Source organism: Trematomus bernacchii, unplaced genomic scaffold (assembly GCF_902827165.1).
Source record: "Trematomus bernacchii unplaced genomic scaffold, fTreBer1.1, whole genome shotgun sequence".
In the NCBI taxonomy this organism is placed as follows: Eukaryota; Metazoa; Chordata; class Actinopteri; order Perciformes; family Nototheniidae; genus Trematomus; species Trematomus bernacchii.
Genome location: NW_022987910.1, coordinates 1,723,191 through 1,735,616, shown reverse-complemented (window position 1 = coordinate 1,735,616; position 12,426 = coordinate 1,723,191). Strand labels below are relative to the sequence as shown.

Sequence of the window (12,426 nt, the reverse complement as noted above, 5' to 3'; positions counted from 1 at the left end):
CTTCCTGCTCCACTCAAGAAACTCTGGCCTCGGGTGTTTATAAAGTGTGTTATCATGATCACACCCACCTCCAGAGACTGAACACACACACACACACACACACACACACACACACACACACACACACACACACACACACACACACACACACACACACACACACACACACACACACACACACACACACACCACACACACACACACACACACACACACACACACACACACACACACACACACACACACACACACACACACACACACACACACACACACACACACACACACACACACACACACACACACACACACACACACACACACACGATTAGTTACAGGAAGGCAAACCATTACAAACAACCGCACAACAGAACAAAAAGAAGTGATCACAAAAAACAACTTTCAATATTTTTTTATTAATTAACATTTGTACACAATAAATACAAACTTTATTTTTTTGTACAGCCAATAATAATATGCAGAAAGACTTTTGCACCTGTCCATATTATTGTCACCATGGCAACAGTCTGAAGAGAGAAGGCCAGTTGCTCCACCACGTCGTTTAAAACAGCAGCTGTGCAGCTGCGCCAAATCGAAGGATGAAACATAAAATAATTATATAATACATAAAAAACAAAAACAGGCTCATAACAAATAATTCAACACTGTAGTGGACCAAAGGGACTGTCAAAAAGGGAACATAATCCTGATCAAAGGGGTAACTGGCTACGGAAGTCATACATTTTGTATTTGATAGAAAGACTGATTGAGCTTTTATTGTGTGAAGTTCTGTGAGAGGTTGTAAACCAAACATTTCAAACAAAGTTAGAAAACTATTTTAAATGAGAGCTGAAGGAGAGGCTTGACCACAGTCACGAGTCGAAGCTAGTTCCTACAACATCAGTGGAGCACTGTAACTTATTCCAGAAAGCTTAAAGGTGGGGTAGGTAAGTTTGAGAAACCGGCTCGAGATACACTTTTTGTTATATTCCATGGAATGCTCTTAACATCCCGATAGCAATGAATATCGTAAGTGCTTTGACAAAGAATCCATAAAAAAATGTCATCTGTGGAAGCCGTAATACTGTAAAAAGCACGACCAATCATTTTAGCCGGCCCGGCTAAAATAACTGGATGGCCTACCTGCCTGTCAGCCTTCCATCTGTGCACAAACTTATCTCGTGCCCTCATTGGTCATGTGCACGTTCGTGTGTGTTGGAGGAGGGGCTCTGTAAGGAAGTGGCAGATTTTTTCCGGCTGTGTATTTTCAAATTCTAGCGCACTCGAGCTGGTTTCTCCAAAATTTACTTTAAATTCACCTTTAAAGGTGGGGTAGGTAATTCATTGCTATCGAGACGTTAAGAGCATTCCATGGAATATAATAAAAAGTGTATCTCGAGCCGGTTTCTCAAACTTACCTACCCCACCTTTAACTTTGTGAGGTGTGGATGCTGCAGAAAATATTGTTTCTAGTTCTGTCTTGATTTCTTGCATCAGCTTTCTCAATCCAACATAATTCCACTTTGAAAATGGGAAACCAATCAGATTGAGCACAGATCAGAAAGTACCAGAGATTGAATACTGTCCTTTTTTGTTTTGACATATTTTTGGAGCTGTCTCACAACAGGGTACAATTATATCTAATTGTTTCCAGCTGTGAGGAGGTCCCTTTAATAATGTGTTGCAATATGTAGCAATATTGTACATTAACACCACACTGGAAAAGCAAGCAAACTTAAAGTCCATTCTGTCATTATTAATCTGATGTATTCAATGTGAACGCTCTATCAAACTGCGAGTGTATAATAAATATGGAGGAAAGAACCGGAACACATCTTTACATCTTCAGAGTCAAACACAGATCTGATGCTCTCCTCTTCAACAATCACACGCAAATGGGTCCTCTTTAAGTCCATAAAACCACATTCTCTCAAAGTCTGCATTCAAACATCCCTTACTATGATCATGTCGTTTTTTTCTTCTAAGTTTAGAAAAACACCAAATTACATTTTCCACAATATTCTCTCTGTCTCTTTGGAAGAGTGGAGAATATATATATAAAAGAGTCGTCAGTCACACTGAAATAAAAAGCATTCGCCACAGAATCAGAATGAAGAGAAGTACTCTGATTTCTGTATTAAACTGCAGTGATTCATCAGAGTCTTTCCATTCATGCTGATACTGTTTTAAGATACTGCTACTGTCCAGGGAAGGTACAAATAAATAAAAGTGCTACGCTGCCCTTTAGGCAAGGGGTTTCAAAGGCTTGAAGGGTATTTAAGGGGGAAGATTGTTTACTTTAAGTAAAAAAAACACAACAGAATTGTACTTGGCTCCATTTGAATGTCGTTTGCTAGTTCTGTCCATTATGGGCAATGTATTAGTATTTTTTCAATTTCTACCACCTTTTATCAAATAAAAATAAAGATGATACCAAGTTGGAAATGTTAAAGGTCCATTTGTTGTTATGGATGTTTTTTCTGCTGTTTTGTAGCACACCAACAGAAAAAATAATACCTGTGAATGTATTGCGTGTCAACTAAAGGATATATGTTATAGGTGAAGTGATCAGTGTTATAAATGAACAAAATCAACATGAGAGGAGGTATGATCTGTAGGGATAAAAGCTTTACAGTTCATTCTGTGATTAATAATAACTCCTGACCTAAACATGATCAGTGTCTATATCATCTCAAAAAATATCTTTGTCACCACACAGAGTGAATGCCAACAATGTCTGTGCTTTCGAACACATCATCAGCCTCCTCCTAAACCAACCAGTGATATAAGCCCACTGATGCTCACAGAATGAAAGATATAGCAATGTGTGCGTAATATAATGTAACTTGATGTGTGTATATGATAGCCATCAATTCACACTGACCGCAAATGGACAAAACTGACATTAGAGGAAAGAGGAAGAGAAAGAAAGGAAGGGCGGGAAGAGAGGTGGAGCAGAGAGGAGGATCCAGCCTCCCTTTTCTCTCTTGTTCCTTCATCCCCTTAACCCCTCCTACTCTCTTATCTCTCCTTCATACTGTATTTACAATGCCCTTTCGGTATAAAATGAGGATAAAACTTCCACTACATATCAGACATGGTATTCCATCAGCTCAGTTAGTCTATATGAAACACTGTGCATAACATTCCTATGACAACAGTAATGTACTGTACTAATACACATTGAATACGTATGATGATAAGGATTATATATGGTGAGGGAAGGGCTGGCGAGGGGGGGACACTGCGTCCACACACCACCCAGTTTCTCTGTCCATTTACTTCAACCCCAACTTCAATCCAAATCATGACACGTTTGGCAAGTTTTATGCTTATTCCCTCTCATCAAGCTTACTCTACATTGAGCACTGACACTCAAACTATAGTACAGGATATCAGATAAGTCAAAAACATATTTTGATATATTTTACACTCATTCATTATTTATGTTCAACTAATTCATTTTAAAGTGTTCTTAACTCGGCAAACGTTCCCCTATTTATCTTTTGCCTTATTATCATTCCCATAGGACTGGCTACTAGCTTACCTTAGCATAGCTAGTTACACAAAGCACAATCCGTTTTTGCAAGCCACCATGAAGAAGCTGTTTTTTTGGCATATAACTACAACAGCTACTGCACTTAATGTCAACAATATACAGTACTGCATACTGCTACACCAATAGCATTTCAACTCTGTTAGCGGTAGCTAAAGCATTGAAGCTAACAAGCTACTTGGTATGCTACTGAGAAGAGATATAGCCTACTCTTCATCTTGCATTTCTCTTGTCCTCAATGAAGACCACAGTGGAAATAATTGTTATTTTATTCTGTCATCCTCAACATTTTGTAGCTGTCTGTGACTTTACTTCTGATACAATTCCAAATCTTAAAGTTTCATACTTTAGCTAGCTAGCTTTGTTGCAACTTCTTTACTAACATGCTTTAGCTACAGTTAGAAGGGTGTATACTGTGATGTTACAGACACATGAAGTAAACTATTTGGGTTATTCGCTTCAGCTACAGAAGGTGGTTAGCTTTGCTAACAGTGTTGTCATTTAGGCTAGGTAGCCACACAGTCATCTCTTTTGCTCCAATATAAGCAATTTTCATGTTTTATGAGGAACATTTAATAACCTTGTACATTTCTTTAAATAATCAATTTTAATTTAGAACTAAGTAAACCTGGCACTTTGTGTTCAGTTCTAAGTTTGACTAGTCTAACCCTTTACTACATGTTGTCACTTCAGGGCTCTGTAACTTTTTACAGGTTTGATTATTATTTGTAAGCAGTCAGTGAAAAATGGGAGATTTCTAAAATGTAGCAGAATGATCATCCTGTACAGAGAGATGACCAGTACAATGTCTTGAAGTTAACCTAACAAGATGAAAGAAAAACTTGCCAAACCTATCATTCCCTTTCCCTCCCACCCCCCCGTCTCTAAACATTCGTCCTCCTCTTCAGTGTGCTCTGGTCTGCTGTCCGATGAGGTAAAGTTTTAAGGCAAGAATGAAAGGACGGGGAGGGTTGAGAGGCGCGTGGGGGCGGCTAGAGCTGCACTTCATTAGGAAGCTAATACGTAGATTATTCAATTGGACCCTCTGCCTCCATCCATCTCTGTGCTCTCCTCCTCAACTTGAGTATGAGAGATGTGGAAAGTATGGAGGGTGGGCGTCAGATGTGGTTCAGTTCAGTTCACTTCACATTGTGTTGTTTGAGCTGAATTCAGTTCAGAGCAGTTTAGTTCCCCAGCCTCTAGGATGCGTCTGTCTGTCGTCTATTTTAATTTCTTTCTGCCAGCCATCTTAACTGTCTGTCACACCAGCGTGATCTCCACCTCCTCCGTCTTCTCACTCTTCTCTTGCGGTCGGCGGGGGTGCTGTTTGGGTGGAGGAGGAGCAGCACGCACCTGCAGGGGTGAAGGAAAACATAATATATGTAAGATGGCCTACTTTTCTTCTGTGTGACAAACAGCTTTATGTTCATGCCTGCTCTGAGACACCGTATATCTCCCAAAAACTTTTAGGGACTTGAAAAAATAAAACTCAGTAGTCTGACTGGAAATAATAATTGGGATTCAGAGTCAGTTAAATAAACACTTTGACTAATACAGAGCTACTATCCATTACTTTCATTATTGAAAAATTGAAGTAATCTGTAAAATGTAACACAATAGAGGCAAATACTAATTGTATTTCTGTCTGACCATCAGTACAAAACCCAAAGATAATTAGTTTACTGTCACACAATATACAAATATTGACAGCAAAGCAAAACAAAAAAGGTACAGAACACTTGAATAAGTTTTATACTAACAGGTCGTAGTTTGCTTGGGCCTCCATCAGGGGTAAATCGCAGTGGCTGAGGAAATCCTGGAGACACTGGACTTTTGCCAGAGCTTTGATCTAGAGACAGAGAAAGAGGAGAAATATTTCTTAAACAAAAGATCTCACACTAAAAAGCCACAATGGCCTGTGTGTTTGTGTGTGTGAGTGTGAGTGTGTGTTTGTGTGTGTCTTACTGTTGTTGGGCAGCGGTCCTTTGTGTGACGAGGAGGGCGTAGGAGGCTTGTGCTCCCCATTAAGTGCGGTGGAAGGTGAGCGTGGGAGAGGTGGCGGGGTGGAGTTTTCTGGACTGGTGAAAGGGCTGATGGGAGGTTGTTCATACAGCGGGAGGGGTGGCAGAGAACATGGCAACTTCACGGAAGGAGAAATCTGAAGAAATAAAGAAATTCATACATTTGCTGAGAATTGCTGCTCACTTGTGATCCTATTAATATACCCAATGCTCCCTAATCCCTATCTCTACATATTTTATATCAAACTGAAAGCACAGACTGGTTGAAGTAAAACATTTTGAAACACAGCCAAAATAATCTTTAAAGAAAATGGCAAAGTAACTAGCTGAAACTGAAAAAAAGGACACTGAAAATGGTAATAAGTATTAGGAGAATTATTTTTTTCCCAAAATGTCAGTTGAGCCTTAGCCTGATGGTGGTGCTAAAAACACAATTTGTTCATGTAATAAATAAATAGGGCTAATGTGTTTTATTTATTTAATTATATATCAAGCAGAAAGGTGCTACAGTAAAATTCATTCATTTGGAGTCGTGTTTATGGCAACCTGATAAAAGCTTTAATACTCACTTTATTTTTTACTCTATTGTTGGCCTCCATCAACTCCTGAGGGAAATAAGTTCAGTTAAGTACAGTTATTTTTATAGCCTTTTCATTGAAAAAACAGCACCTAAAGATAATGCCAAGCAAGAAGTGAGAGTTGCAGGGTGTTAAACCATAGCAGAATATTTAAAGATGCTAAATGCTCAATATACTGCAGATCAGGGAAACTGCAGAGCCAGGTAATAAACCCTTATTGGTTTTGTCACTAGAAGCAAACCCTTTCACAACAGTGGTTTAACTTAATACAACAGTATTGATTAAAACAGCTTTGGTGAAACACCAAAGGAATACCATAAAAAAAACCTTCAAAAACAAATGCCGGTTAACTATATTGAAGTATGAGCTTCCACTTATTACAACAAATCTGCTTCCGCGGAAGTATTATTCAGTAACTTTTAGATTGTTTTACTTATCTTCCCCAAACACCACTTAAACCATGTTTAGATTTGCTGCGGAGTGTGTTATGTCTACAGTATTTTCGGAAAGGGAGAGGCTGTATGCTTCCTGTAGCTGAACCTCTAATAGGGCTCTGCCACAGATAAGACATCTTCCTGTGATTGCAGTGCAGGATTTTCTCAGAGCGCTCCAGCAACACCGCAGTTCTGATCCACTGTTTGTGAACTCTGCCCTGCTGATAAATCTACTGGACAAAAGCCAGGAAGGGAGGGGAGCGGGGGGTAAAGTGGCCCAGTAGACTACACTATATGCTCGGCATTTGTGCCCTGAGGAAAGACTGATAAGACCAAGTTTTCAGCTCCTGCAGAGTGATGGATAAATCTAGAGCTGAGTGTTACTTAAGGGGGAGTATGTCCCTGACTAATTGTTTTACATACCTGTATGTCACCAGGCCCTCCTCCACTGGTCTCCCCATTCTCAGTGAGATCTTCTACCAGCACGGAGGGGAAGACGCCCACCCGTCCGTTGATCTCCCCCTCCCAGAAGCCATCGTCCGTCTGAGTGTCGCGGTTCAACAGACGAATCACAGCTCCCTCCGAAAAGGAGAGTTCCTCGTCTGCCTGGCCATCATAATCATAAAGTGCGCGGACAAAAATGACTGTGGAGAGAAAGGGAGACAGAGAGAAAAAGTTATAAGATATACAGAAAGAATAATTATTCTTGGGGAAATGTTGTTCCTTGCTTGCCTGCCCCTCATTTTCATAAAGAGAATGGTACACACTGCTGGAGAGAGGGAGATACAGAGAAGACAGAAAGAAATAATCATTTGGTGTCAGTTTCCCAATGTATTCAGGTAGAGCAGACACATGGCATTAGAAAGAGGGTTGGAGGAGAGTAGAAGAAAGAATGTTTGCATAGAAAGCAGGTGAGAAAGGAAGAATACATTATAAATACAATCTTTATAAAATGTTATGGAGTTTTGCAAAAGATGGTGTTGTCGAAAGGAGAAAAACATTTCCCCTTGCTGGTGTTTTATTGTCTTTTCGACCAATTTGTATTAACTGGCTTACTCTTGTCTCTGTTCCAGTGAGTTGTGAAATGGAAGCAACCAAAAACAATGATCAATATAGAAATAGTTGAAGAAAAAATCAGGAGGGACAAAGCTTGTGACACCTGACATAGGTTAGTACTGTTTTATGGAAAGTGTTTACTTAACTGTGGCTTATGTAGCCTTCAGGGTTTGAATTTACACTTCTACTTCACTTCTTCTTTTAGACAACCAACACTTGCCTATTCTAATAACGCTCTGCTTCACAAAAGGACTGTTTTTTATTATTCCAAGCAACTCCAGTGGAGCAGAACACAGACAAATGTTTTAATTAGTGGTGCATAATAACCTAATTACAAGAATAAAAAAGCAAATGAACACTGCTACAACCGGAATTACCTTGTATACTGAAAGTCCTGGCATGCAGTTTAATTATGTCAACTGATAATGTACCATCACATCAGTTTACAGCGGACTTACTGTTAGTGTCTCCATTGATGCAGCCCGAGTGCAGCTCTGGCTCGGTGGAATTGGACGAGGTGTGGGATCGAGCATCGAGAGTCGCCAGAGACTGGAGCATGCTGAGCAAACTGTTGGAGGTCGGGAACTGCAGGTATTTCTCCGGGACATAGCCAATGAGACCGGTCTTATTGCGAGCCTGGAAACAAACAAGGAACAAGGAACAAAGACAACATTAAAACATGCATGGTAGGAGAAATATGAGCACCAAGAAACCATGCTAGGTTGTGAAACCAAACAGGACAACACAGAGCTTATAATTAATGCTTAGGTTGTTGTAGCTGTTTACATAATAATGTGTGATTGCATCATTTGTGTCAGTGTGTGCATTTGTGTACCTTGACCCAGTCCTCCATGTCGCCATCCTCTATGACCTCCAACATCTCCTGCTCATCAATAGTTAACTCATCCGGCTGAGAGGCCTGTGGGAGAGACACAACAACAGGGTTAAAGACAGAAAGAACAGACATTTATACAGTACAGTTAAATAAAACATGCTACAATAAACCCATGGTTAATAGTTATTTGTACTGTCTGTCTGCATCTTACATGCATATATAGATGCACGTGATTGTGTATGATTCTGTGTGTAGTGGTTGAACAGGTAGCTGCAGACATTTGATACGTGTAGCTGTGTGACCATGTACCTGCAGAGGGTAACTGTGTGTGTGTGTGTGTGTGTGTGTGTGTGTGTGTGTGTGTGTGTGTGTGTGTGTGTGTGTGTGTGTGTGTGTGTGTGTGTGTGTGTGTGTGTGTGTGTGTGTGTTGGTGTTTACCTTGTATGAGTACAGGACTTTGCAGGTTAGCGGGTAGTTTCGTAAAGTCCCTGAAGGACTGGAGCTGCTGTCGTCAAAAACCTCCATGTTCTCTTCACACTCCTCTCCCTCCTCACGCTCCAAATCCACTGTGCCCTTTAACACACAAACACAGCCAGATAAAGTCAAAAACCTCTGATAACTACAAGGACAAATAAGGAAAGCACAGCTCACTTTTGAAGCTCCAGAGTCAAAAAAGACTACACAAAAAGTTGTCCAATATTAACAATAATACCTTTTTCAAACATTTCAAGTTTGGCTAGATAGACGCAGTTCTACACATATAAAGAACATTTTGTCCAGCCTTCATGCTCCTGCTTTATGTCCTGGTGTGACGCTCAGCAAGGTGACTTGTTTTGTTTGTCTATCTTTGCACGTGCTCAGTTCACCAGTTGCAAAGTCTGTCCATCTAACAAAGACTTTCACCTGTTATCTTTTTCCCCTTTTCCCAGGCTAGTGTCACAACTTAATCTTTACAGAGCTTACCTTTTTTCTTCCTGCCTGGGTTTCTCTGTCCTGCTCAGTGTGGATGCTACAGCTTTTAGACTCAGGTGTAGCGGGACTAACGCTTCATATGATACAGCACCTCCCTCTTTTGTTCCATGACAATTTCACTGGCTCCTATGAAGGTCATGTGATCTAGCTAGTGGAAAGATCCATCACACACAGCCAGCTGGTCATAACAATAGTGTGTGAGTGTGTGTGTGTGTGTGTGTGTGTGTGTGTGTGTGTGTGTGTGTGTGTGTGTGTGTGTGCGTGTGTGTGTGTGTGTGTGTGTATCCATTCCCAAGTCATTGTGTTTAGTCATCAAATTTCTGTTGACACAATAAACTCTACACTGGTGTAGAACCGAACAGATGTGTGTTTTGTATATGAGTTAGTCTCCATAATAATCTATTCCCTTCCTGAATTTTAACACACACTTTTCCTAAGTTTGTCCTTAAGTTTGTTGTTTTACGTCAATCTTATAAACTTTACTGCATTTATTTAAAAGTCCGCTGTGCAGCTTTAGGGCCATTCCATTTCATCCCTGAGGTAAAATGACCAGCATGTATTTCTGTAGTAACCCAATAAAGTGTCCCCTTAAGTATATCCCAGTGTGCATAGCAATACAGCTGAGATGAAGACGAATGGATGATTTCATGGTTCCTGGAGCGCATGACTGAGAAAGGGATATTGAAATGAAAGCAGAGTCTGCTTGAGGGAATTGAGAGTTCATGGCTTACAGTATATCAGAGTGGTATTAATAAAGTTGAGTGGAATGAAGAGAGGGAGGAGGGGGAGTGCCTGCTCCCCATTGTCATTGTTTTTCTTTGCTTTCCTTTGCAGATTGTTATTCACAAGCCATCCTCCCTTCTCTCTCTGACCAACAGTCACTTCTTGACCTCTCCTTATTGAGCAAACTATTGTTAACAATCCCTCCTACTGTTGTCTATTGGCTTTGTTGTGCCTTATTATTGTAAAACCTCGTTCTCTGCCGCTGTCGGGCTCTTGAGGCTCCATACGCTCCACATAAAATCAAAGGCTGTTGAACTGCTGACCCATGCCTGAATACTCAATATGCCGCCTGGTCTGCTTTTTTTAATGACCCCCAGGCAAAATGGATGAGTTTTCAGCAAGTCTAGCTTCCAACTGATTCATCGTATAAATAGCGAGGTTTAAAGGATACTTTTAAAAACTAGAAGGGCATTCTAGGAGCATGAACCTCTGCCAAGTAATTGAAAAATAATGTGTGTATCCGCCCAGCGATTTGGATATTCTCCAAAGTAAATTGGATGGATTCTTTTCTGGCCCATGCTTCATCATTTAACCCAGATTCATGAAAATGCAAGTAGTTTTCCACAATCCTGCTGACAAACAAACCAACAAACTTAGAACATAACCTCCAGGGTGAAGGGAACTAGAACACAGAAATAATATCCAAAATGTACAAAACCTAACTTCTTGCAGGGAATATCGAAGTGACTATTCTTTGTTTTGGTCACCAGTTTGTCTGTGAACATTTAAAAAAAAAAAATTCTATAGAGTGTACTGTGGCCTTAAGGTACGCTCATCTATTTTCATTGCTGTTTTTCACATTTCCTCGTCTCTCTCACTTTGCATCCAATTTTACTTCAACATTATCACTCTGATGCTATCCCCGTCCTCACCTCTTCATCACACCTTTTTCTCGCAGCTGACTCCTCCACATTCTCTCTCCTCCCTCACTAATTTTCTCTCCAACACTCCCTCCCTTACTGCACAGCTCCTTCGATCCTCCCTTCTTTCTTTTCATCTCTTCCTAGATTTCCTTCACCTCAGAATTCCTCTCACTTTCTCACACTCTATATTTTCTCTCTCTCTCTCTCTCTGGTGTTAGCTGCAAGCTGCAATATCATGTGAGCAGAATGTCAAGTGCTTCCAATGGAGCAGACTCACTATGTTCAATTCTCTTGACACACACACACACACACACACACACACACACACACACACACACACACACACACACACACACACACACACACACACACACACACACACACACACACACACACACACACACACACACACACACACACACACACACACACACACACACACACACACACACACACACACACACACACACACACACACACACACACACACACACACACACACACACACACACACACACACACACACACACACACACACACACACACACACACACACACACACACACGTACGTCTGACAAGCCCGCAAAAACCTACTTTTAAATAAATATCCATAACTCAAGTATACATCCAGTCAACCACACACAGGGACATGCCACATACCGTTTGGCACTTTGAGACGTTCACAACAGATATATACACACACATCTCCTCCCCCTTCCCTCTTGGAAAAGCAGTCACTTTGACTGTAAAGGATTTTTTTTAACATTTAGTAAAAGGTGCTTATTCAGCTAAATCAAAGATCAACACCGTCTTATGTCTGTACAGTTTATATATAAACATATAAAGCTACAGCCAGCACCCGGTTAGCTTAGCAGCTAGCCTGGCTCTCTGTAATGGTAATAAACTCTACATACCAGATAATCTAAATTCTCCTAAATAAAGCATTAGATCTTGTTTGATAATGCATACAAAAAATGTGTTTCCAATCTGTGTGCTAAGCTAAGCTAGCCAGCTCTCAGCTCTAGCAACAGACATGATAGTGGTTCCTATCTGAACATCTAACTTTCACAGAGAAAGCCAATACAGTACGTATATTTCTTAAAATGGCAAACTATTTGTTCATGGTTAAAGCAGTCCATCCCCATTACATGCAAAACATACCAACACATGTTCATAATGTGGTGATCCTCAGGCTTCAGATCTGTACACAGTATATCTGGCCATTTAAGCTAAGGGTCATGAAATAAAAAGTGCCTGTCGTGAGCTGGCTACATCAGTATTCCAATGGGGGAAGTGGGGCGTTTTAAGAGGCTGTAATGGTGTGACA

General features: G+C 40.5%; 1 protein-coding gene across 1 annotated transcript in view; it reads right to left on the bottom strand.

Annotated features, from left to right (window-relative positions):
* Positions 1 to 2,606: 2,606 nt before the first annotated feature.
* The window catches only part of LOC117470550 (F-BAR and double SH3 domains protein 2-like), a 34,618-nt gene continuing 24,798 nt past the window's right edge, over positions 2,607 to 12,426 (bottom strand). Inside the window, exons 14-21 of the mRNA XM_034115371.1 lie at positions 8,919 to 9,053; positions 8,481 to 8,564; positions 8,104 to 8,281; positions 7,013 to 7,233; positions 6,147 to 6,182; positions 5,522 to 5,714; positions 5,317 to 5,405; positions 2,607 to 4,909 (exon numbers count right to left, since the gene is read on the bottom strand). Of these exons, the coding sequence (XP_033971262.1) occupies positions 4,817 to 4,909; positions 5,317 to 5,405; positions 5,522 to 5,714; positions 6,147 to 6,182; positions 7,013 to 7,233; positions 8,104 to 8,281; positions 8,481 to 8,564; positions 8,919 to 9,053 (1,029 nt within the window). The 3' untranslated portion in view covers positions 2,607 to 4,816. The remainder of the gene's footprint in view (positions 4,910 to 5,316; positions 5,406 to 5,521; positions 5,715 to 6,146; positions 6,183 to 7,012; positions 7,234 to 8,103; positions 8,282 to 8,480; positions 8,565 to 8,918; positions 9,054 to 12,426) is intronic.